The sequence below is a fragment of the Volvox carteri genome (assembly GCF_000143455.1).
Source record: "Volvox carteri f. nagariensis unplaced genomic scaffold VOLCAscaffold_5, whole genome shotgun sequence".
NCBI lineage: Eukaryota > Viridiplantae > Chlorophyta > Chlorophyceae > Chlamydomonadales > Volvocaceae > Volvox > Volvox carteri.
The window spans coordinates 952,340-976,991 of NW_003307548.1; the positions used below are offsets into that span (position 1 = coordinate 952,340).

Here is a 24,652-nt window from a genome sequence, read left to right on the forward strand (position 1 = left end):
CTACCTACCCTACCTACCCTACCTACCCTACCTACCCTACCTACCCTACCTACCCTACCTACCCTACCTACCCTACCTACCCTACCTACCTACCCCACCTACCTACCTACCCTACCTACCCTACCTACCTACCCTACCTACCTACCCTACCTACCCTACCTACCTACCCTACCTACCCTACCTACCTACCCTACTTACCTACCCTACCTACCTACCTAACCTACCTAACCTACTCACCTACCTACTTACCCTACCTACCTACCCTACCTACCTACCCTATCTACCTAACCTACCTAACCTACCTAACCTACTCACCTACCTACCTACCCTACCTACCTACCCTACCTACCTACTGTCCCTAACACTCCGAACCATCCACCTGGCTTTTACATACCTATGATGATTCCCGCCCTCCAACGTTTCTCCACCCTGTCCCTTGTTCTCCCTGTACTCTCCCCTCTCCCACGCGCCGTCCGCAGCTCGATGTGCACTGCCACCGCAACACCGCTGGCCCGTCAGGTGGCCACACGGGCCCTGCGGAGGGCCGGGGACTCCGCTCCCGTCACCCTGCCAACCATAACCGGCCTAGCTGGGGGCGCACGGCCGCGTGACGCCACGCCGCTGCTGGTCCACGCATCCCCCGACGGCGCCGCCACCGCCGCGACCACTCAGTCGTCATCGTCTCTGTCGCCGCAGCCCTCCAGTCCTCGGCCCCGGCCACTCGGCCCCGGCGGCGGCTACCACACCGCCCCGCAACTACGGCAATCCACGACACTCGAACCCCACGTCGAGTCCGACATTGGCTGCCAAGACATCGCCGTCAGCGCCGCAAACGCAGGTGCAGGCGTGACCACGGGTCCCTCCGCCATCTCCGTGCCCTGCACCGACGTGCCCGGCGGTTGCTGCGGCGCAGTCCCCGGGCTATCGCGGCAACCGCACGCCAGCGCGCGGGAGCGCTTCTCCCGCCTCTCCTCTATCGGTGCCAGTGAAGCTATGGGCGGCGGTCGGGACAGCTTAGGCACCCAAGAGGGCTGTAGGGAGCCACACAACGAGGGGACGACGTCGACGCCGTTACCGCCTCAAAGCGCGCGCAGCATGCCTTTCTGCAATGTTAGGACAAGTAAGGACAAGTCGCCCCTGCGTGCTGCCTCTAGCACCAGTGCCTTCGCTGTCGCCGTCACTTCAGCCGCCGCAGCGCCAGGCTTCCGAAACGCAGCAGCATCGCACAGCAGCGCCAGGACCCTACCCACCGCGCCGCGTTTGTCGCTGCGGCCTCACGGCATCATGCCGTACAGTCATTATGGCCAGAGCCAGCGCGCCAAGCATGGTCGGATGCCACCTCGACGCATAAGCGATTACAGCATGCACCCCATGCCGCCTACTTCGACGTCGCTCATGGAGTTAAAGTCTATGGCAGCTTCCATTAAAGCCCCGGCACCGACATTACGGTCGACTCTGACAAAGCCTCCAGAGGCACCTCCAGCGTCACCGCCAGACACGTCAGCGGTGGCGGCATCAGCAGCGCCTCCGCCGCCGCCAGCGGCCATCGCGGTCACAGCCGTAGCGGAGAATGCTGCCCTCGCAGCTACTGCCCGCTCATCGGCCTTGTGCTCCAGCCGCAGTGTCGAGCCCAGTGCTCCTCCCGAAGACTACACAGGCGACGGCACGGGAACCGGCTCTGAGACCACCAGCTTTACGCGTAGCGGTAGCGGCAGGGTTCAGGCGCTTAGCAGCGGCGTCTGCGACCCACCTACAGCGTCTAACACCTCCACCTGCACATCCACATCGACCTTCACGCCTATGTCCTCCACGGGAACCTCCACGGCCGTATCCGCGGAGGTGGCCTTGTCACGGAAGGGCTCCGAGGGTGAACCCCAGCCTCAGCTGGCGCAGCAGCTGCACGCCGAGATGCCACCTACTCCCCCCGCTGTGGTGGGGCAACTGGATTCGCCGCAAGGAATGCAGCAGCAGCAGGAGCAGCAGCAGGAGCCGCTAAAAGAGTGTTCTTTGCAGGAGTCACCTTTTGCACGTTGTACGCCAGACTCCCCGGCTCCTTCAATGCCCACAGCCGCAGCATCCCCGGCATCGCCGGCCGATTCGTGGCAAGTGCCGGCGGCGTCGCCGCCGCGGCAGGCGGCTGGAGCCCTCACGGCAGTAGCAGCAGCGGCAGCGACGCCGCCGCCTGCGGGCGCGGGGCACCTGCTGCCACCGGCGCAGTCGACGTTGGGCGAGTTCGTACCACAACGGACCCCGGGCCAGGGTCTGATTCACTTCTCCCCCGAGGCGCCTTTGCAGATGCTGCGGGCTCCCGCGTCCTGGGCCGTCGCAGATTATAAGGTCGTGCGGAAGTTGTACGCGGGCTATGCGAGCTCCGTGTACAAGGTAGGTAGGCAAGTGGTTGCCCATGCCCCGCCCTCAGTCCGCCACTCCACTGCGCTGCACTGCACCTCGCCAGCGCCGGGGCCTCTGCTTTTCATGTCCATACCGAGAGTTGACACACACACACACTGCTGCCTCCCCTGGTCCGTTGGGATTATGCGAACCTAGGTCTAACATGCCCTGTTGGGACATCGGGGGCAGGGAAAGAGGCTCACTCAGCAGGAAGTGGTGACCCCGCCTGAAGGAAGCGTCTCATGACCCACCATCATGACGCACCTTATCCTGCCGTTATCTTACCTCCTCCGGCCTCCCCCGGCCTTTCCCTTACCCGCATGGTGCGGCACCCACATGGGTTGCGATAATACACAGCTTCCACTCGACCCCTCCACTGCCCCGTTCCTCTGCAGGCCCGCTGCCTGTACTCGGGAAATGATGTGGTGCTCAAGGCCTACAACCTGGCGGGTCTGTCCACATTCCTCCGAAACCAAGTGCTTAGGGAGCTGGACATACATTCACGACTGAGGCATCCGGGTGTCGTACATCTGTTGGCGGCGTTTCGGGTAAGGCGAGGTGGCCGAGCAGTGACGGGCGAGAGGCGTGAGGGCTTGTGAAGCTGGACTGGGAACCCATGACACGTCCAGCTACCGTAGTCCCCCTTACCAACCCCTCCCCCCTTTCCCCCCTCCCGTGCCTCAGGAGGATGAAACCCTGGTTCTGGTTCAGGAGTACATTCGGGGCGGCTCCCTGGAGCGTGTTCGTCGCAAGCTGGGCGGTCGCATGAGCGAGTTTCAGGCCATGCACCTGGTTCTGCTGCCGCTGCTGGGTGTGCTGAGCCACCTGCACGAGCAGGGCATCGTGCACAGGGACATCAAGCCGGTGAGAGCAGGAACCCGCCGGGATGGATGGAAGGAGGGGGGAAGAGTTACGGGACGAAGTGGACAGGTGGAGGCGTTACAGGGGTAGCGGGGAGGAGAGGAGGCGAGGGGGATACGATAGGGAGATGGAAGGGGGTCGTGCAGCTGCGGTGATGACCACATCACCATGCCGGCTCCCTTTCGCCCTGAACTCTACCCCCCCCAGGAGAACCTGCTGTTCACGGAGAGCTGGCAGCTCAAGTTGTGTGACTTCGGAGTGTCCATCTGCCTGAGGGAGGAGAGGGCGGTCACGAGGACGGGGTCACGCGAGTACATGGCGCCGGTGGGTGGCCGGACGGGGGGCCCGACCGATAGCGGTGGAGGGGACCCGCTGCCAGGGGGCAGGGGTCCGAAAAGGTGCAAAGAACTTGCTTGTGTTGCCAATGGAATCTTTACCTTTACCACAAGGTTGGCTCAAAGTTGTGGGTAGCTGGACAAGCTGGGCAAGGCAGCCGGCGTCAACGGCGCCAACGGAGCTAGGACCGGTTGCCGATGTGAACCCCTCTCTTGCCCCCTGTCTCCCAGACCCGCTTGAACTCTGTCATCACCGCCATCACCCACTCCCGTCTGCTCCGCGTTCTGTAGGAGGTCAGCATCTGCCCGCTGAAACACCTTCCCGAAGACAACAAGGACAACCTGTCGCTGGCGTACACATCCGCCGTGGACGTGTGGTCCCTTGGTTCGCTGATGTACGAGCTGCTGGTCGGCTTCACGCCCTTCCCTGGAGGTCCCCCCCCGCGGCGGGAGGGCGCGCGGGGCTCGGCGGGGGCGGCGCTGGCATTCCCGACCGGAGTCAGCCAGGCGGCCAGGGCGTTTGTGAGGGACTGCCTGCAGCTGGAACCGGAGGACAGACCCACGGTTCACAAGCTGACCCGGCATCTCTGGACCCAGGAGGCGCTGGTAGGTGACCCACCAGCGCCGTGGTGGTGGTTGGGTTCTGTGTCTTGCGCACGGGGGTGACCGTCCGCTTGTGAAGGTTTGTGCCCTTGCAGGGAGGTGCTAGGGGGACGGGGCATTTACACGCAGGAGGTATACCCTGTGATGTTCCCCGTGCGGGCTCACAGCTGCATGCGCATGCGAATGCTGCCCATCAACTGCCGCCCATCGCTTATGGACTCCCGCACTTTCACACTCCCACTCGCAACCACTGAACGTCCCCCCTCTCCACACGCCCCCAACCACAGGAGTACAAGGCTGACCCTTCCAGCAGCACCTAACTCCTAGCCCTAGTCCGAGTCCGAGTCCAGGCCACCTAGCCACTTGCACTCCCCACAACATCCCACACAACACAACAGAACACATCCGAGGCTCCATGATGTTGCAGTCCTGGTGATCAGCGGTTGAGGGGCCGGAGTTGAGCACTTGGGTGTTGGTGGCGCAGGGTGGGAGAGGGAAGCAGCACAGCGCGGTGTAACCCCCTGGCTGGGGTCCTGCCCCCGCTGCAGCCTCCCTGCATGGTGTGCCTCGACCCTGAGGTTGCCCGCGAGGAGCCGGACTGAGTGGGCGGCCGTGTGGGGGCCTGTAGGAGGAGGGGGGCCAAAGGACGGACGGCACTCGGGAGCTACAAGCGCATCACCCGCATGTGGGACCGACCGATACCCGCAGGGCGGGCTGAGAAGAAAAGGTGTCCCCTTACTAGCTTATCTACCTACCTACCTACCTACGACACGATGTCACAAAGAAGGATCACATGTCTTGTAGTATCGTACTACGCCATGATATGATGGCGCGTTGCCGCACGCGGCGTTCTTGTGGCCCGCACCCTCTGCGTATTACAGATGTCAGTTGCATCTGAACGGTTTGCCCGTGATCTGATTCATAAGGTGGGCGGCAGGCGGCAGCGGCAGCGGCTGCGTGGCATGTCCCCCCTGCCACCCGGCACTGGCACTGGGAGTACTGGTGTACGTCTGTGATCATAACCATACACATGTGCATGTACAAATACGTACATATGTGCTGCTACGTACCTTGTGCGTCTATGTATGTATCTGTAGGTAATAGCAGTACCGGGGTTGCCGGCTTACATGGGAACCTTCGCGCCCAGAGAAGGGTCGCTAAGGGGAAGCGGTGCCGAATGCCCCGTCATGCGCAATGTTCGTAGCTGCATACGCGTGTGTGCATATCCGTGTCCTTGTCAGCTCTCCAGCTCTCCAGCTCTCCACTATGTAGCCTCTCTGCAGGAGGCTTTAGTAACGGCCTCTGGACGACTCGCGCACCGCACTGAGTAGTGGTTACGTGAAGTGACTTTCCTCCGGTGCGATGCCGTGAGAGCTGCGGGGACCCCAACCCCCCAACACTCGTTCGTGGTTCGTCTTTACCCCAATCCCCCAACCCCGTGAGAGGGCTATGAATGGATGACCCTGTGCGGTGTTACCCCGCGTTACCCTCCTGTGCATCGGATGGATGTATCTGGGGGCTATCCGGGCCCCAGTCAGTCGTGGCCATAGCGGTTTCACAGTCGCTACATGACGGGCGCGTGGGGTGGGACGGACGTATCGTGGCGAGTGGGGCGGAGCCGAGGGGTCCGGGGCAACGGGGTCCTCCGGGGCTTTGTTTCAGTCACTTATGAAGAAGAGGGCTTGTTACTCGCCAACGTCATCACGCTTGTAGGCGAGCAGAGGTGATTAGGTGGTTGGTTGGTCGTGTGCGGACTCCACCGGCTCATGTGAAATGCGTTTGAGCTGTCCTTGCTTGGTTAGTTTCTTATGTGGGCGTTGCAATGGTGTTCTATTTCTCAGGGGACTCTCATGGGAGCAGTGCTGTCACTGGATGCACGTCATCTCTCCTGGTGTAAGCGGGTGTGTGTGATAGCTGGGTTGGGGGTGCTGGAGGCCAACTGTCGACATGGGAGCGAGGGGCTGTGGAGCGCTCCGACGTGTCGGGGGCTGTTTGGGCTCCGACGTCTCGCGGTTTGCTGACAGCGACCTGCGGGGATTTCAGTGCCCGTGGGGTTGCCCGGGGGCTTGCCAATGTCCTGTCCCGACCTGTTGTTGTGTGGAGGGAGGGGAAGCTGGGAGGCTAGATGCGCACATTGGGAGTGGTTGGGACGAACGAAAAGGACACACACCGCTGCTGGTGACGCGGACTGATGCACTGATTGTCGCTTGGAATTGCAAGCTGCTTTTGCCGCCGCAGCGGCCGCGGCCATTGCTGCATCATCTCCATAACGCGTGCTGTTGCGGTTGCTTTTGTTGCGGGTTTTGTTACAGCTACATCTTATGCTACTGACATTTTGTTCTTTTTGCGCATCATCAGCACTTTATTCGTATGGACAGCATACAAGGTGAAATTGACGTGTGGTTGTGGCGGTTGTGGCGACGTTTTATAGCCACCAAGTGTGTGTTATGTGCATACACATACACACTTGTGTGCATGCGCACGTTCAAACCCCGAGACGGACGAGGAACTTAGGATTCTCTCCTTCAGGGCATTCTTTCACACCAATAATAACAATAGTAGCAGGGTGATCTCCTTTGCAAGATGCCGTACAAGAGCATTGGAGCCGGGGGATGATCGTGTGTGTATGTATGTATGCATGCATGTATGCATGTAGCTGGATGTAGCTGGATGTTGGCTGAAACGGCTGTTGCTTGGTTGGTTTGGTTGCGGACAGCTCTGATGATGGATGATGCAGTGAGCGCGGTTACCGATAGCGGTGGGCTGCTGCGCCGCTGCTGCAGGTGTTGGATGTATATGAGACATAAGTACATAGTACTGGGCGTTGCGCCCTTCTAACACATAGAGATGCATACGTACGGGTGCACGTTGTCGGATGTGGAAGTGGACGAAGGTTGAAAACACAGCCGCGGCAGGTAGGGTGTTCCCCGACTGTGCGGCAGCCGATACTACCACGCACCTTTTGGGGGATGCCCTGGTTGCAAAAACCACAGCGGCGGCGGCATCCGGAGGGGTCTACCTCAAAAACATTTATCTCCAAATGGTTTGGAGAATTTGGTTGATTGGTGTTGCCGACGGCCGCAGTCAGTCATTGCCTCAGATGGAGAAAGCCGTGCTTTGGTTTTCTTCCTTCACAGCTTGGCTCCGACTGCCCGTTTGCCGTTGAATTGGTTGATTGGTACGCATCGCAAAGGCCCATATATGCCTACTTTGCTTTGCTTATCTATACGTGGAAATCAAACGTGCCGGCACCACCCTGGGCGAAGCTGCCGCGGGCTGCGGCTGCTGCTGTGACTCGGGCTGACGGGGTACAGGCAGCTGCACCTGGGGCGGCTGTGGTCCTTGCCGCGGCTGTGGCTGCGGTGCCCATTTGACATTTCTGCAGCGCTGGCCGCGTTGGCAACGGTTGTGGCAGTTGCAAGCCTGGGTACGTGATGTACGGCATTATCGGCAGTACGTCCCGGTGTGCTGTGGTGGTGTCCAAGGGCGCTGTGCTGTAGAGACGCAAAGTGAGCAGCAGCAGCGGTATGATTGGAAAATCGGCGGTCGGCGCTTCGCGTTACTCTGGGTGCCACGTGTCTAGCGCGAGCACAGGTGGTGAGAGTTACCATTGTGAATGAGGCGCCACCCCTGGCATTGGCCAGGTACCTCTCGGAAATTTGGAAGGCCAGGCACGTCGCGCTGAGGCGCTTCGCCCTGAAGCGGAGGAGGGAGGAGGAGGATGGCCTCCCGCGTCAATACCCGCATCAATACCAATACAACGTCCATGGGGCCCCCGGCTTCTACGGACACATCCGCACTTGTGTGCGGAACTTGTAACTTGTTTAGTGCCGATCTGGGCGACAAAGGGCGGTAGGCGTTGAAGTGCGCGTTTAGGGCGGTCACTACGACAGTTAGTCGTGTTAAGCGGTGAAGATGGTGATCCGCAAGCCCGCTGTAAGCAACGGCGGTAGCGATCGTAGTACAGTTGTATATAGTTGTGTGGTAGTAAGTGTGAGTAGGCGGTAATGGGTTTCAACTATGAAGCTAAGCCGTGTCGTGGTCGTTTCGTTTTGTTGGCTTTTTCGTTTCTCTCGCAGCAGCATGAAACGTTTCGATGAATGCGGGTGGGCCATCCTTCCTGCGTGAAGTTTGTAATATGGATAGTCGTCGGATGGCTTGATTAAATAACTGTCAATTAACCCCTTCTGTATGAATTCTGTTGCCTCAGTAGTGCAACCCTCGTCAGCCGCTGTACGAATCGCATTACCGGTGCGTCGTCGATGAAGGAGGTTAAACGGGAACGCAAGCTTTACACTCCAAAGACATATATTTAAAGATAAGGTTATTCGAAACGCCGTTCCAACAGTACCTCCGCCCATTTCATCCCCCCCCGGAAACTGCCCTCCTTGCGATCCGAGAGCCCGAGAAGAGTTTGTCGGAGCATATGCTCCATAGTACCGGTTGCACAGCGCGGAAAGAGAAGAAAGAATCTTTGACGCGTGTTTTCCTTAGGGTTCCGCGAAAAGGTCGTGTCGCCATCGGGACATGAAGGCTCGATACCGCGCGCTGCATAACACCGCACCCCACCTGGTATGCGGCATCATACTGGAGTTATCCAGCAGTCAGTGCTATCCCGCCGTGCAAGCCGTATCCAGTGATATTACATAACACCCGCAAAAGAAACAACGCAGTGCGCTCAGGTCTAAGGCGCGTAGATGTCAGGAGAAGGCGTGCGGCTCGACGGCGGGCCAAGATCATGATGCATTGTAGCTGTCACTAGCCGTGCAGCTCCATCGGACAGCGCGGCTGTCCACGGCCCTGGCGTGCCCCGCAGCCCACGGCTCATTTTATGCAGCATCTGCCCTGGCTTGGCTCACAAGTTATACCGTCGTAATCTACTATATCTGCGATTACTATACCGCTTTCATTCTCATACATGTTTCATGCAACGCGGGGATGTGCAGTGACGCACCCACCTCATGTTGCACGCTTCCGGTTTGAGAGTCCTCACGCATTCTTAACACACATAAATGTATGATCTGTGAAACAGGGGGGTGTATCTTGGCCCGTGGCAGCTACCCTGCGAAACCCTGCCTTCCCCGGTATTTCGGGGCCACTCATCCAGTCACCCTAGTCAACTTCTCAGTGGATCGCTCAGGTTCCGCACCCACCACCAGCATCCAACGGAATCTGCCGGGTCGACAGCGGCCCAACTCCATTCCTAGTCGGCTCGCAGGTTAATTTTATCCCAGGTCACCACCGTCCATCAACTAGGGGCGCAATGCCTTCCATCATCGGAAGGACTTTTGACCCTACCGAGTATCGATCCCGGGATCTCTCGGGGGCAATGGTCGCGCATTACCAGTGGTGCCAAACCCTTATATAAATGTATATAAATGTATATAAATGTATATAAATGTATATAAATGTATATAAATGTCACTTGAGTCACCCAAGCACCCACACCAACTGGGCGCCCAAAAGCCTTCAGTGATCCCGACAGTGATGAACCTCATGGCACCTTGATAGCCGAACAGGTGAACGCGGAGGTTCTTTCCTAGCAACACCCACTGGGTGCTTGTGACCTGTTACGGCCACCAGGTCCACCGGCTCACAAGGCGAGTTTGGGGCGGGTCTTGGCGGACGAATGGCGGGTAGGAGACCGGCTATGACTTGCTATACCTGCAGACCGACCTGCTCTCGCCCCAACATCTCCGACAAAACCCCCTGTCGCCGCTGCTTTTGCTTCCCTGTCGCATTACTGATGCCCTTAATGGCCGCCGGCCAGGAAGCCCGCCACTGGCACTGCAGTTGGGCGATCCTAGGGTCCCGTTCCAAAACCCGCTTATGAGCCGGACCGGCCGGGGCCGAACCTCCCAGGACCCGCCCTTGGCGTTGGAGGACATCCCATCCTGAAGTAGGCTGTGCGGTTCCGGGAAAGGGCAGTTCGCAAGTGGCACGGCCCTGAGGAATGGGTTTGTGGATTCGCGCTCCCCGTAACGCTTGCACGTTGCGGTGTCTGAACAGCTGCAGGATGCCAGTACCCTAGTAGCAGTTGCCAGTATACAAGGTCCACACAAGCGCGGGGCACGTCCGTAAAATTCTGCGGGTCCATGGACGGTCATTATTGTGGCGCCGAGTGTGGACGTTGTCATCGTCGCCTGGGCTCGCCGCTGCCTGAGCGGGACGGATTGGTCTTGTGGGCCCTTCTGCTTGCATGGGTCCTACGGATCCTTTCATGAGCGGCACAGCGGTCAGTGGCATCTGGAGACCCGCTCCGAAGCCCTTTAACGTAGCAGGCTGCAGAAAGCTGCAATTTTGGAACCATGGGACACAACATCCCCACACCTTGATTGGACCTGAACGCAGCCTCGGAAGTTAAATAAGTGGTACGAAGATGACGTAAATTGACAGTTCAATCCCAGCGCTGCTGCCAAAGTGCGATTATCTGGACGCCGGGACCCAGTGCCGTAGACCGGCGTTAGACAAAATAAGTTGTAGAATCAAATGTCCCTTAATTGCGTTATTTGCAGCTATTACTGCATTTGCTTTGGAATTAGAAACCGCCGACAACGTACGAGCGCACAATGGAGGGAATCTTTCCGAGAAACTTCATGCAGGAAATATATTTTGAGCACGGGAACTAGTAGCTCAAGCCGGCATACTACTTTGTGAAAATTCCTGTATCGTACGGCAAGCACCGATGCTTCTGTTGCGGAATATGCCAAACCTACAAACCGCCTACGCGACCAAAAGTGAAGCTATTGTCCCTATTCCAAAGCCATATTGATGGTTTTTGTGTCCTTAGATCAACCAGAGTGCTACGGACTGCACTTCCAACGAGGAGCGCTCCGAATTGACCACCATCGGCGAAAGCCCAGAGCGACGACCTAACTGTAACGGTGAACACCTTCGACTCACAACGACCAATACGCAGGCCAGCGGGGAAGGTACGCGGACTTGACGCCTCTTGTCTGGATTTTAAGCCGGCACCCTATATAGCGTTTCCTATTCATGAACCGACCCAGCGCCCAGCCCCGAAGCGGCACCGGAACGACATATTGTCAAACACCTTTGTCTGAAATACCGGAGAGGAATTTTGCTATCCCTGTTTGCACTGACCATTGAAACGCATGGGCAGAGCCCGCGCGTAGGCCTCGCCTCTCTGTGCGCCTGCTGCAACGACGCAATAACTTGCATCACGAAGCCAAAGAAAGGGCAAAAAACCCATAAATAAACACTGGTGGACGCATATGCTAAATTTCGCATTAATGACCCAATTGCCCTTGCAGACGCGGCATCCGCACATCGACATGGGCTGCACAACCTCCTGCATTGCGCCATCCGTGGCTGAACTCAATAAATCTGTGAAAGTCGGCGATGAACGCATGATACTTTTGAAGCTGGCTGCGTGTCCCAAGCTGCTAAGCACCACGACGTCGGTTCTTTCCTCGGCGGGATTAACCCCCGTCCACCAGGCCTGCGAGAGCAAGCAAGTCAAGGTAAGGCAGAAGCCGCTAAAGGTACCCCAATTTTCCGGTGACATTACTTCGTTTTCCTTACTCGGTCGTCACTGCCATTTCAACAGGCAGGCCCCTGCTACCCGCCGACATGGGGGTACATGCTAACCTGGTATTGGGCGACTCCGGTTAAATACGTAGGGCAGAAAGTAAACTTTTCAATAGGCCACCAATTAGGACCACACCATTTTGGAGCACCATTCCGAAATCCCCTTAACCCAGGGATTCATGTCGTGCTGCCCCTGCCAAGGACACGTGCTCGCCTAGGGACTCATCCCTCCTCCTTGGTCCCTTCCCTACCTGCCTGCCTGGGCCCCGCCGAAGCTTCTTCCGATCCATATCATTGGCAAATTCACACCACATGCACTTGCTGCGTGTCCGTATGCTCTGTCCTGGTCTGCAGGTCGTGGAACAGATACTCTCCTTCATGTCATGCTCCTCCCTCGAGACTGTACGGGAGGCGCTGATGCCGTACTGCCGGCGCGTGGGGCGGCAGCTGCCGTCCTCGGTAGTGGAGGGCGTCCGCCTCGTGGTGGACATGGCCAACTCAAAAGGTGGGTGCGTTATCCTCTCGAGCCGTCCGGGAACTGAACTGCTGCAAGGGGGGATCACCACCACCACCACCACCACCACCACCACCGCAGTAGTAGTCCGCCGCTGCCAGGTAATCAGCGAGACACGGCAACAACATCACCACGCACTTCGCGGCCGTGTGCTGCCGCCCGTTCTCCCAGGCGGCCAAGTGCAAATTCCCATTCCCGCCCCGAGGAAAGGCGGGTGGCAGGGCCACTTGAGCTGGAGCATGTGGGCATTTTTAGACTAGGAAATGTTTTGCTTGCTTTAATCAAGATAAAGGATGAATGAATGGTACTTCGGAACCTAGGGACAGACCTGCACAATATGCGGTTCTTCCTTGCCGTTCATTCGTAACATAAAGCAACAGCCTCGCTCTCCGCAATACGTACGATGCAGTTGGCGGTTGGTCTTAAGAAGTTGTCAACCACCGGTTCCCCATTCGCGTCTCCACCATCTGTTCGCCCTCTGTCCTCACAGGCCAGACCCCCCTCATGTACGCGTGCTTCTCCGACTGCCCCGAGATCGTCAAGCTGCTGCTCGCCCAGGTGAGAGAGAGCCGCCCCGGGGCCCCTCCCCCCCCCGCCGCACACATACACACACGCCTGCTCCTGGAGCAGCACTTGGAAGGAGCTGTCTGGGCTGCCCCCAATACCCGGCACCAGTGCGGCCCTCCTGGGGCTGCGGACTGACTGCAGTTCACCCCCCTTGGCTTGTTGCGGCATGTTGTAGTCCCATCTCCTGAAACCCTGGAAACTACGAAGTCTGTCATGCTGGCTCACACGTCTTGTGCGGTCCTCCACACGCTCCCGGTTACCCTCGTCGTGGCTGCCAGGGTGCGGACCCATGGGTGGGGGACCGCTGCGGCCGCCGTACCGCCTTGCACTACGCGGCCATGGGCGGCAGCTCGGCGTGCATCCAGGCCCTCCTGAAACACATTTCACCGCGTTTGCTCACACGACAGGGCGTAAGGTACGACAAGTTGGGTCAGCAGGCAACGAAACAACCACCACCGGGCACTTGCGCATTTCATGTTGGCCTTGCTGTCAAAGTCACCGATTCCCGAGGTGCACCTAGGATTGGAGTACTGGAGTTGCCTCTCGCGCCTCCCCTAGCGTGTTAGTTGCTTGCTTGTGGTGCGCTCTGGTTGCTAAGTTTAGGAATAGGACTACCATAAGGCGCTTGGGATGTAGTCCTAACATGTGACGGTTAAGGGTTTATATCCTTTGTGCTATTGCTGTCTCCTCAATCAAGCAATCCCCCGTCCTCTCGCGCCTCCCCCCCGTGCTGTGCTGTGCTGTACAGGTACGTGGACGCCCGGTCTCTGTGCGGGCTGACCCCCCTGCACTACTGCGTCTACTACGGTAACCTGGAGGCCCTCCGGGAGCTGCTGCACCACTTCGACCCGCAGATCAACGCCGCCACCACCAGCGAGAGCTACGACGTGTCGGTCACCTGCGAGGCGAGGTCCGCGCCCCTGCACTTCGCCGCGGTGACCGGGAACGAGGAGGCGGCGCGAGAGGTGCTCCGATACTACGTGAGTAGTGGGGGCAGCTGGGACATACACGTGTTGGAAGCAACTTCTGCTGCTGCTGCTGCTGCACCTGTAATGCGTGTGTTTCTTGTCTGTGTAAATCGCGTCAACTGCACTTCCGTCCCCTCCCCTGGGTAGTTAGCCGGTGAAGGGTCTCGCGAGGCCGCCCTACCCCTACCCCTCTCGCCCAATGCGGTCCGGAATTCACCCCTGGCCCCCCTGGCCCCGTACGCCCGCAGGCGCAACACCGGGGCAACCGGGCGGTCGCCGACCCCCGCACACGCAGCAATGCAGCGGGACAGCTGCCCTGGCAGGTGCGTGAGTGTGCGGGAGGTGTGTTGGTGTGTTGGTGCGTGGGCGTGTGGGAGCCCAAGGTTGCATGTGTGGAAGGATGGCGGAGGGATGCATGGCGCCCTTTCTAACTGGTGGCAGGGGTGCTGATCCCTTGCGACCCTCCTGGTCCCACTCGTAACCCCGGAAAAGGGCCGGTTCTTCGACCTGCGTGGGTTGTTCTCTCTTAACTCCCCCCTCTCCTGCCCTCCTGCGCTGCCCTGCCGCCTCCCCCCCACAAAGGTCGCGCTGTCCCACCACCCCGCCGCCCTGAGTATGGCTTCCCTGCTACACCCCGGGCAGCCCCTGGAGCGACTGCTGGAGGCCGGGACGGGGCCGCACGGGGCCCCGGGGGCTGGACTGGGACTGGGGCCGCCACCGCTGGTCGCCATCGCCGCCGCCGCGCTGCGAACCAAACTGCTGTCAGAGGTTCGGGACATCCGGGACCAGCACCAGCCGGACAAGACGGTGCGGGTGCGGGAAGGAGCAGTAAGCAACGAGGCCGAGGTGGGGGGGAAGGAGGCAGCGGGGAGGACGGAGGAAGGCGGCGGCGATGCCGCTGCTGCGGCCTCCATTGCAAGGGGAGAGTTTGAAGCTGCGACGGCATTGGCGGCATGTACGGATACGGCGGCGGCGGCGGTGCGCGTTGGCACCTCAGTCTGCTGCGGCTCCAGCACTTGCGGGGAAAGGTCGGGGCGCCGCATGGGGCAGTACCGTGCCGGCAGGGGCCGCCGCAGCGCCTCTGTTGCGCCCCTGCCAGACTGCTGCTCAAGATGCACGCAAGATGCCACAACAAGAGCAGCACCTCAAGCAGCAGCAGCTACTGCCGCTGTCGCCACCTCCGCCATCTCCTGCTACAGCTCGTGCGGTCCTGTGGAGGGAGGCCAGTCCCAGTCCCGGGTCGCGTGCGGAGCCGGTCACCCCCGTGGGCCCCCTGTGGGTGAGGAGGGCCAGGCGTGTGGGCCGGCAGCGTCGACTGCAGCGCCAGCACCGGCGGCCATGCAGGAAGTTAAGGAGGAAGGTGATGATGATGATGATGATGATGATGATGATGATGACAAGGAGGATCTTGATTGCGGTGTGTGTTTTGCTGCTCGCGTGTCCGTGTCCCCGGCTGGCTGCTCCCACGGTCTGTGCACCGAGTGCGCGGAGCAGCTGTGTGGTGGAGTGACCCGGCGGCCTCTGCAGTGCCCCTTCTGCAGGCGGGTGGTGACGGGGTTCGTCAAGCTGCGCTCTAAGCCGCAGCCGCACTAGGGAGCTGGGGGCAACGGGGGCAGTGATTATTGTGGTGGTGGTTTCATTCACGTGGCTGGCTGTTGGCGTTGTTTGTGTAGTGGTCCGGCTCCAATGTGTGCGGAGGTGAAGGTACTCGCTCTACGATTCCGATGGATAGATGGCTTCTACGTGTTCAAGGGCAGGGGGTCAGAGGGGGCCGGGAAACCATTATGATTGGCACTATGTCCTTTAGTCTTCTCTCCGTCTTCCTCCCCCCTCTCTCCCGCATAGGTGTGTCGTGTTGTAGGCCCGCAGGCTCTGTGGGTCCTGTGGTAATTCATCTCTTGTTGTTGTTGTTGTTGTAGATTAAGAAAGGCCGCATTACCTGATATATACACTGTCATCGTTGAATGTTGTATGTATGTATGTATGTATGCGCAGGGGTCTTTCCTGTGAGGTTCGCGTACGGCACGTGCGCTACACGTTTTTGGTTACTTTCCATTATTATTGACCCTGTGTGGTGCAAATGTATTTTCTGTTTCATCCGTGTATGCATTACATGTACAATGATAGAATAATGTGAGGGCTTATGCCGTAGGAAGGGATTGTGGTGCTGCGGATAGGAAGAGGAGGAAGAGGTGTGGGAGGAGGAGGAGAACCCCTTACAGCGGTCAACCTGGGACATGTGCCCGCCGCCGCCGCGCTGTGTCCAACCCGAACTCGTGTGCCGCAACGGCCTGATGTCAATACGAAATGTATCGCCCTGATCCCATGTAAATATCTCGGGGAAGGTTTTCAGTTTCGTACGACGCAGGTCACTAGCACGGTACGGCATATCAGTGAAGGGCATTCCTGTGACCAATGGAAGCCCCAAACTGCCAACTGCGGACAGTCCCCCGTGTCAGCAGGATTGCACCCCCCTTGCTGCGGTCCCCCCCGTGTGCTGCTGCACCCTACCCGGTTGCCGCTCGGTACGTGAGCCACCTGGTTGGGACTCTGCAACCGACAGCCGACTGCGCCGCTTAGCGACCTGGCTGCTGCTGTTGCTGCTGTTGCTGCAAGCCTGACAGAGTAACGCACGAACACTCCTCATACATACACCCCTCATCATGGCGCGGGGAATATGGCGTGCATCGCCTTCACATACCCTCCGTGAGTGGGGTGTACATCCAGAGAGAGGAATCAGGTCATTACAGCCGAGTCAGAACCTGTTACCCCACCCTCCTACAAATGTCAGGACGCGCCTGCCCCTGTTCATCCGCATGATGTTGCCTCTCATCACTACGCGAGAAGAGTAACGCCCCCACAGCAATCGACATGGGGTCACGGAGCAGTACGTCGCCGCCGGGACCCGTACAACCCTCGGGCCAGGATGCTCGCACACGGCCAGATAGGGCCCATCTGTACCCGGCGGCCCCACCCCACCCCACTTCACAAGCACACGTGCAGATCCCCGAGTGCCAGCACCCGGAGGTGGACGCTCCCAGACACCAGCGGGTGAGCGGGCCCCGGTGGGAGGAGGTCCCCTCGGCCGAGCTACCGATCCCAACACCGCGAAGGGGGAGGGGCAGCCTACAAGTAACCCACACTGCAGCTCCAATACAGGCCGCCACTACAGGCCGCTGCACCTAGCAACGTCCGCCATCACGAAGCCGCAAGATGACCCTCCCTCACGGAGCCCGTACACTTGTACACCGGGTATTATGTCCATCCGTCGGTATGTCCCGCGGTTGATGAGGCCACAAGGGAGGCACCGCCACTCCCACTACTTGCCCTACTCGGCCCGAGAGCAGTCTACTGGCCCTGCTCATGTGCCGAGGTTGCTGATCCAAACCTCACCACCACCAACACCACTACCGCCACCGCTGGGGCGTATTGGGCGTAACGTTGCGACCAACCACCGGATCTCCCCCCTGCCGCCGTACTGGATCCTGGATCCAGTATACCCTCTCCTCAGCCCGCCTGCCTCGGGTCTCTACCGGGGCCTCACCTGCGGCTGACCCGGCAGCCCACCTGGGGCAACCCGGCGGGGGGGGCAGGGGGGGCAAGGGGGGGGGAGCGCCGTGAGTTGTGTGAGGGCAGCAGCGGAGTGGGCCGCACACATCCCCCACCCGGTTGACGGGGAGGGAAACACACACACACACACACACACACACACAGAGGGGGAGGGGGGGATGTAACAGGGGTGGGGGGAAGCAGCACTTCAGTGGGTCGAAGTGAGCAAACCCGGCGGGTGGCTGGCGGAGGGCGGGCAGGTGCAGGTGCAGGTGCAGGTGCAAGGGTAACACCCCAGCTCAAGGTACGTAGTCGTTACGTCATCATGACGACGTTGCGAGAAGGGCAAGCAATCTGCCGTACATACCTGCATGCGGCTCTCCCCGGTGAGGGTGGGGTTCTCGCAGAGCTTGCCCACATCCTGTTGCGCAGTGGACAAGTGGGCAGTAGGGAGGGGCTCTGTAATGGTCTTCGCCAGCTGAGGCCGACGCATCCAGGCATACATGTCTCTCCCCCTCCCCACCCCGACACAAACACACACACACACACACACGTGATCAGTGATCACAAATTGCCGTAATTCGGCATGCCTCACCCCCGATGGAGCCCCCCCTCCCCCCATCTTCCCCGCAGTCCTCCCTCTGCCTCTTTCCCCCCTCTCTCCCTCTTCTCTTGCCTGCGAGCCGATGAGCGCGTCCTCCCACACGGATCCCTCCAGATCCGCCCCCGCGAACTGCGCCCCGGTCACCACCGTGTTGTTGAACCGCACACCGCGCAGATTGGCGCCAGAGAAGTCAACTCGGTCAACCACCGCATTAGTCATGTCCGCATTCTCAAAGTTGGCCTTCACTGCGTAGGCCTAAGGCGCCTCGGGAGGTGTGGGGAGGTGGCGGTCGGGGGCCGTCGGGGTGCAGGGCGCCGGATGGGGGCAGCAGAAGGGATGGGTGGCGGCAGCGGAGGGGAGCGGAGGGGAGCGGTGTGCATGCGTGTGTACGTGCGTATGTATGTACGTGTTGCGGTGGCGTGTGTGGGAGGTTTCCCCAGTCCGCCAACCCACTCCCAGCCGGACATAGAGCCTAACTGCGCGCTGCGGCGGGTGGGGGGTCTTCCATGCAGGCCCCACGATCTGCCTGGCCCCCTCCTTCCACACTTTCGACCTCCCCTTTCTAGCACCAAGCCTACATGCATACCGGGACTGCCGGACATGCACACTAATACACATACACGCCCTCCACCACATGTCTACATACATACATACATACATGCATACATGCATGCATACATACATACATGCATACATACATACGGCAGGCGGCTGGCAGAGGTTAAGGCCTGACTTCTGCTCCCAGTCGACCCAGTCGATCTGGGTTCAAATCCGCCTGCCGACTCCTCGGGTGTTTGAGGAGTGATGAAATGGGAGGTGGCCCCCATCATATGGACGGTGTAGGACGTGATAATATCAACTTGCGAGCTGACCAGGAACTAAGTTGATGCGCCGTTGATCCGCTAGATTTGGTTGGATGCTGGTGGTGAGTTGCCGAACCCAACGAATACATTCTGAAGTCGGATGGGGTGACGGATTAGGGTGCCCCTCTAGCAGGGGAGAGCAGGGACTGCCCCGGGAAAGGGGGCCGCTGGCGAAGTTAACCACCCTGTAACAACATACATACATACGCATCCCCACCCGCGCCCCCAGCCACCTTGGTTAGCACCGCCTCCTGCAGATTAGTGTTGGACAGATCCGCATCCGCCAGCAGGGCGCCAGCCAGCACCCGACCATGGAGGTCCTTGCCACTGTACGAACACAGCCGCAGATCCAGGATCTTGTCCGACACGGCGTTCGCCTGAAGGGAGCGGGGGAGCGGGGGGTCAGCCAGCAGTACGGAAAAGGAGCAGGTGGAGAATGCGATTCAAGACTACTGCTGCTACTATTAATGCTACTGTTGCTACAGCTATTGCCACTGCTGCTGCGAGCGGTGGTTCGATAACATCAGCCCGGGCTAGCTACCCCTTGACGTGCGCCATCGCGCCCGTCCGTCTGTGTCACTGTGTGCATGTCTGGCTTTGACGCCCCGTCCACACACCCCTCCCCCCCACAACGGCCTTTAGCAAACCCCGCGTACTTCATTACCATCCACAGTGCTGACAGACAGGCATACAGACGGACAGGCACGCGAAGTCCTGGGAGAGGTGCAGCCGGCGGCCTGCTGTGCAGGTCTCCGCCTCCGCACCCCCCACCCACCCACCCACGAACCCAACGTACCCCCCCAGCCCCACCTGGCCGATGGTGTTGCCCACATAGCCCCGGTCGCAGCGGTTGGGATCTGCGAGGAAGGCCAGGAGGAGGGGCAGGAGGAGGGCCACGAGGGGACGGGGGCCGGGAAGGGGGGGGTTCAGCCAACCCGTCGGCCCCTGCTGGACAGGAACCCGCACAGCACGGCCTCCCCCACCGCCTCCCTCCGTCCCGCCCTTCCTCCAACATCACCCCCACACAGACCCCGAGTCCCTCCTCCCCCGGGCCACCACCCGGCCCATTCGAACCTGGCCCTGTCTTATTCGTCCCTTACCCACCTTCCCTTCACGTCCTGCTGGCCCCTTGCCCCCTCGCCCGCTCGCCCGCCCCGCGCCCCTCCCTACCGTTGTCGATGGGCGGCAGTCGGAACTCCGCCAGTGCCAGGTTGGCGGCCAGCAGGTTGGCGGCCAGGCAGGACAGCCCGGCAGCGGCCACAGCGCCACCGGAGGAGAGGAGGGAGGGGCGGCCCTCGGGGGAGGGGGAAGCTGTTGGAGGCCGGAGCGGGGTTAGAGGGAAGGGGGAGGAGAAGGGGGACGAGAACAGATGAAGGTGTGTTTTGACACGGGTGCGGATGGATGTGGCGAGTCACGAAGGGTAGATGGCGGGGCCCGGGACGTTCGCCAGGGTGGAGGAAACAGTTGGCTTTGTGAACGGGAGCTGGTAATGCAAGCAAGGTCTCAATGGATCGGGCATTGGTCCCATTGTGAATTCGCTGGCGCGGAAGATCCATAACGAGCAGGACTTTTGCCAGCAAGCTTACGACCTAAATTGTCGCGGGACACAAGCTCTGAGTCCGGATCTTTCATGCAAGGCAACGTGAACAATTTAACACCCCACCAACCAAGCAGTAAGAAACACGCCTAGCGACGCTGCGATGCAGTAGCGCGAATTGATGTCACGGTCGGTACCATGCCAGGCTTGAGTTTTCGCACCTTGACAGCGAACAACCGCAACCGGGTTGCGCACAAATGGGGCGGGCCTCTTAGCCATTGCAGCGCGATGCATCTTTAGGGCCATTCCGTCGTCACGCTTGGCTGAGGTTTGCTGTCTTCACGAATAAATGTATTGTCTTCCAGCTTTTATGAGAAGTAGCAATGGCAAGTATACAAAACAATATGATAACTTGTCAAAAACATATCCGGATAACTTGGTCCATGCTGGTTTTGGACATATGTGGTTTGCAATCCGTTCATGGATGACAGATGCACAGCCAGCCAGCCAGCACCAGCAGAATGCAATGCTCTACCTAGTCATTTTTACGTGGTCATATTCACAATGGTGGTCATAAGCATATTCACCATCTATGGTTCTGCCAACCTGACCTTACGACTCAAAGGTCAGCCGACGGCCATCGCGAGCCCCCTGCCGCAACCTCAGCTGCTCCCCGGCAGCTCATTTTTCCCAGCATAGCCCTGTAGTATCATATTGTCCCGCTGAGGCCTGCAAAATTTGTGCCTTACCTGGCCGGGCACCTGAACTCGCGGTCGGCGTCCCTGATTCTTGTCTATCCAGGTCTATCCTTGGTTCAACTGCCTCAAGGCCTTGGCACAGAGGAAAAACGTACTAAGGATCCCTATTGGCTATTTAGTAATACCAGTACAAAGTAAGCCGTTATTCCATAGGTTAGTCTTGCAATATGCCTGGAGGCCCCTTCCTGGTGGGGTGGGTCGAATGTTGCCGACACAAGTTCCGCCGGCATTACAACGCCAGCACTGGAGGACCAGTCGATGGGTACGGGATAAGGCTGCAGTTGAATGTGGTGGCTGGCGCGGTGGCAAAGTCAGGCAGCACATGCGGTTGGGAACAGCGTACGGGCAGTCGGACGCCGGCGGAAGCCCGGACACGTGCACCGGCGGGTCAGTGGGGACTCGCTCTCTCAGCCGCTCGCTCAGCTCATCATCATCACATCCATCACCCCTAGGTAGAGGGGTTGCGGTGTGTGTGTGGACGGAGGTAGGAGGGGAAAGCGGAATATCCCCAATCGCTACTGCCTGCCCGATTGGTTCCCCGGCACATCTGTACCGGACTGCGGCCGGCAAGACAAGGCACTGGTCGTCTGCAAATGAATCACCTGCAAGCAGCAGTGCTGTAGGGACGAAGCATGGTGATATCCCGGCCGAGTTGTCGCAAGCAAGGCCCACTGCGCTTTCACCAACCTGGTTCTCGACATGCATACATACATGCAGGGTTATGTAGGGTTTGGCACCACTGGTAAGGCGCGACCACTGCCCCCGGGAGATCCCGGGATCGTTACCCGTTAGGGTCAAAGTCCTTCCGATGGTGGAAGGCATTGCGCCCCTAGTTGATGGACGGTGGTGACCTGGGATATAGTTAACCTGCGAGCCAACCAGGAATGGAGTTGCGCCGCTGTCGACCCGGCAGATTCCGTTGGATGCTGGTGGTGGGTGCGGAACCTGAGCGATCCACTGAGAAGTTGACTAGGGTGACTGGATGAGGGGCCCCGAAATACCGGGGAAGGCAGAGTTTTGCAGGGTAGCTGCCACGGGCGAAGATACACCCCCCTGTTTCACACATCATACATGCATGCATACGTACAGGCAGGCGGCTGGCAGAGGTTAAGGCCTGACTTCTGCTCCCGGCCGGCCCGGGTTCAAATCCGCCTGCCGGCTCCTCGGGTGTTTGAGGAGTGTTGAAATGGGAGGTGGCCCCCCATCATACGGACGATGTAGGACGTGATAATATCAACTTGCGAGCTGACCAGGAACTAAGTTGAGGCGCCGATGATCCGCTAGATTTGGTTGGATGCTGGTGGTGAGTTGCCGAACCCAACGAATACATTCTGAAGTCGGATGGGGTGACGGATTAGGGTGCCCCTCTAGCAGGGGAGAGCAGGGACTGCCTCGGGAAAGGGGGCCGCTGGCGAAGTTAACCACCCTGTAACAACATACGTACGGATAGGATGCATAGGGAGGGATCCCGGGGTTGTGCTCATGTGGCGGTATTCGAGCCACCTAGCAGGTAGGCGGCGAGGACCAGAAGCAGGAGGGATCACCGAATGCCGAACTGCGCTGCTGTTGAGCCTGCTATGTCCCTTGTCTTCGCTCCTCGGACCGCAAGGACGGCCGGTATTTGATATGCGACTCCTAAAGGGCCCTCAGGTCTGTTGCCACCTCACCTCATGTCGTCGTATCCGGCATGTATATCTCATGTCGTATCATGTCGTATACGTTTTCCTTCGCCTCCCGGTTTCCAGGCCTCCCCCACCACCACGGGGTTACCCCCCTCTCTCCCCCCCCGTGGCACAAGCGTGGGGAAGTCTTCCCGGGTGTATTGTAGTACTGCGGAGCTCCCACCATGACGCGTGACGAGTGTAAGTCTGTTTATTTGTTTGTTTTTCTGTCATCTTGAGCGAGTGGTGCTCAGTGCGGAGATATATCTGAGGAGGAGCTGCGCGCACCACAGCGACACCACAACACGTCATATCATATCATATCATATCATATCATATCATATCATATCATATCATATCATATCATATCATATCATATCATATCATATCATATCATATCATATCATATCATATCATCGGTATGTGATCTTGTCCGGTTACAGGTGCCGGCTGGGGAGGTGTGTTCCGTGTGGCGTCATCATGTTGCAGTACCTGTACGAGTAGCCGTACGGGTACGACTTGGAAAACCCTCATCTCCCCCTACACGGTGAACCCCCCCTAGATGGTAACCAGCACCACCAGCACCACCTGATGATACGGGCTACAGCCCCAACCACAACTACAGCTACAGCTACAAATTGAGGTTATGTCTGGCTGTGAGGATGAAGTTCTTCATTGCCTCGTGGCCTGAGGGGCAGTGATGGGGGAGACGGTGGGGGGGTGGGAGGTGTTTGGTCGTACATGGAATGGCGTCATGATAGGTACGAAGGGAGGGCAAGAGGAGGAGGGGTTCAGCAGTGAGCTCCCCGCCCGCCGGGTCCTCTGGGTGACCGAGTGGATGGGGCGGGGGATGCGGGGGGTGCGGAGTGTGTGTTTGGGGGTTTGGCGGGTGGGAGAGGGGAGGGGGGGGGCCGAGCGGTCAGCACCCTGACCGGTCAGCGTGTGGGGGGTTTGAGGGGGAGATTGATTAAAATACGAAACGTCTAATACCAAACTTTGCTGTCTGGGGTTTGAGCAATGTGGCCCGCGTTCCCCCACCTTCCCTCCCCCACCCCACCCCCTCATCACCCACCTACCTGCATCCAGCGCCACAAACCGCATCTGGCCGCTGTCCTCCCACAGCAACGTGCCCGAGGACCGGGAGAAGGCCAGTGCCCGCTCGAACAGCTCCCGACTAGCCAAGTTCTCGTACAGTACGACACTGTCGGCCCTGAGTCTGTTCATGGAGGCCTCCCACAACCGAATCTGATCCGAAACAACCTGACAGATCCAGATCCATAACAAGTAATAAGATCCGAATCCAAAGACGGGAGGGCAGGGCAATGAGAATCATGTTCAGCAAGTGCATGTGAAAGGGGAAAGAGGAGGAGGGCACAAGTAGCTGGTACGGAGCTCCCAAACCCCGAATCTCTCCACCCCCCAACCCCCACACGGGAATGTGGCTATCTGGGCTGGGATAACCGGCCCGGTGGGGGCGGTGGGGCAGGTGGGTCGGTACACCCACACCGCACTCTCATGCACACCTACAACCCATGAACACTCACCTCGGGTACGACAGGCGTACGAGACGCAATGGAGGGGTGTGGACGGGCTGCCAGGTACGACACGAGCTCGTCCGCGGCGATACCCCTTTGTCCGGGTACGGGATGGACGGGTCACACGGGGTGAGCAGTGTGTGTATGTATGTATGTTATTGTGGTTGTGGTTGGGATTGTGGTTGGGTTGGGGGGATCCGTCACGTCACGGACACATTACTTGACAGTAAAGCACCTGCTACCGACTGCCGACTACTAACGGTCCGGGGCAATGACGGGGGCCGACGGGGCGGGGGAACGGGAACTGCTGATGGGTCAGACGGCAGGGTTCATCATCCTCTCCTCATACACCGCC

At 59.3% G+C, this 24,652-nt stretch overlaps 5 protein-coding genes across 5 annotated transcripts; 2 read left to right on the top strand and 3 right to left on the bottom strand.

Annotated features, from left to right (window-relative positions):
• Positions 1-483: 483 nt before the first annotated feature.
• Positions 484-4,510, top strand: alk5a (aurora like protein kinase; the record flags this gene model as incomplete). The annotated part of the gene is made up of 6 exons (XM_002947047.1): positions 484-2,382; positions 2,787-2,939; positions 3,076-3,255; positions 3,460-3,576; positions 3,879-4,193; positions 4,478-4,510. The coding sequence occupies 6 exons, from the start codon at positions 484-486 to the stop codon at positions 4,508-4,510; spliced, it is 2,697 nt and encodes an 898-aa protein (XP_002947093.1).
• Positions 4,511-6,069: 1,559 nt separating this feature from the next.
• VOLCADRAFT_87368 (uncharacterized protein) lies at positions 6,070-8,776 on the bottom strand (the record flags this gene model as incomplete). The annotated part of the gene is made up of 5 exons (XM_002947177.1): positions 6,070-6,277; positions 7,150-7,164; positions 7,515-7,684; positions 7,799-7,886; positions 8,760-8,776. The coding sequence occupies 5 exons, from the start codon at positions 8,774-8,776 to the stop codon at positions 6,070-6,072; spliced, it is 498 nt and encodes a 165-aa protein (XP_002947223.1).
• Positions 8,777-11,443: 2,667 nt separating this feature from the next.
• On the top strand, positions 11,444-15,383 carry VOLCADRAFT_116325 (uncharacterized protein; the record flags this gene model as incomplete). The annotated part of the gene is made up of 7 exons (XM_002947048.1): positions 11,444-11,674; positions 12,096-12,246; positions 12,746-12,813; positions 13,101-13,237; positions 13,571-13,802; positions 14,039-14,113; positions 14,373-15,383. The coding sequence occupies 7 exons, from the start codon at positions 11,444-11,446 to the stop codon at positions 15,381-15,383; spliced, it is 1,905 nt and encodes a 634-aa protein (XP_002947094.1).
• A 516-nt stretch (positions 15,384-15,899) lies between these two features.
• VOLCADRAFT_120426 (uncharacterized protein) lies at positions 15,900-20,703 on the bottom strand (the record flags this gene model as incomplete). The annotated part of the gene is made up of 8 exons (XM_002947178.1): positions 20,565-20,703; positions 19,977-20,117; positions 19,617-19,663; positions 19,040-19,183; positions 18,016-18,198; positions 17,707-17,760; positions 17,335-17,357; positions 15,900-15,957 (listed from the first exon to the last, which is right to left on the bottom strand). The coding sequence occupies exons 1-8, from the start codon at positions 20,647-20,649 to the stop codon at positions 15,900-15,902; spliced, it is 735 nt and encodes a 244-aa protein (XP_002947224.1). The 5' UTR covers positions 20,650-20,703.
• Positions 20,704-23,836: 3,133 nt separating this feature from the next.
• VOLCADRAFT_35893 (uncharacterized protein) lies at positions 23,837-24,390 on the bottom strand (the record flags this gene model as incomplete). The annotated part of the gene is made up of 2 exons (XM_002947179.1): positions 23,837-24,022; positions 24,307-24,390. Coding segments are annotated over 2 exons (270 nt in total), but the record flags the coding sequence as incomplete, so codon positions are not given.
• Between the last annotated feature and the right edge of the window lie 262 nt (positions 24,391-24,652).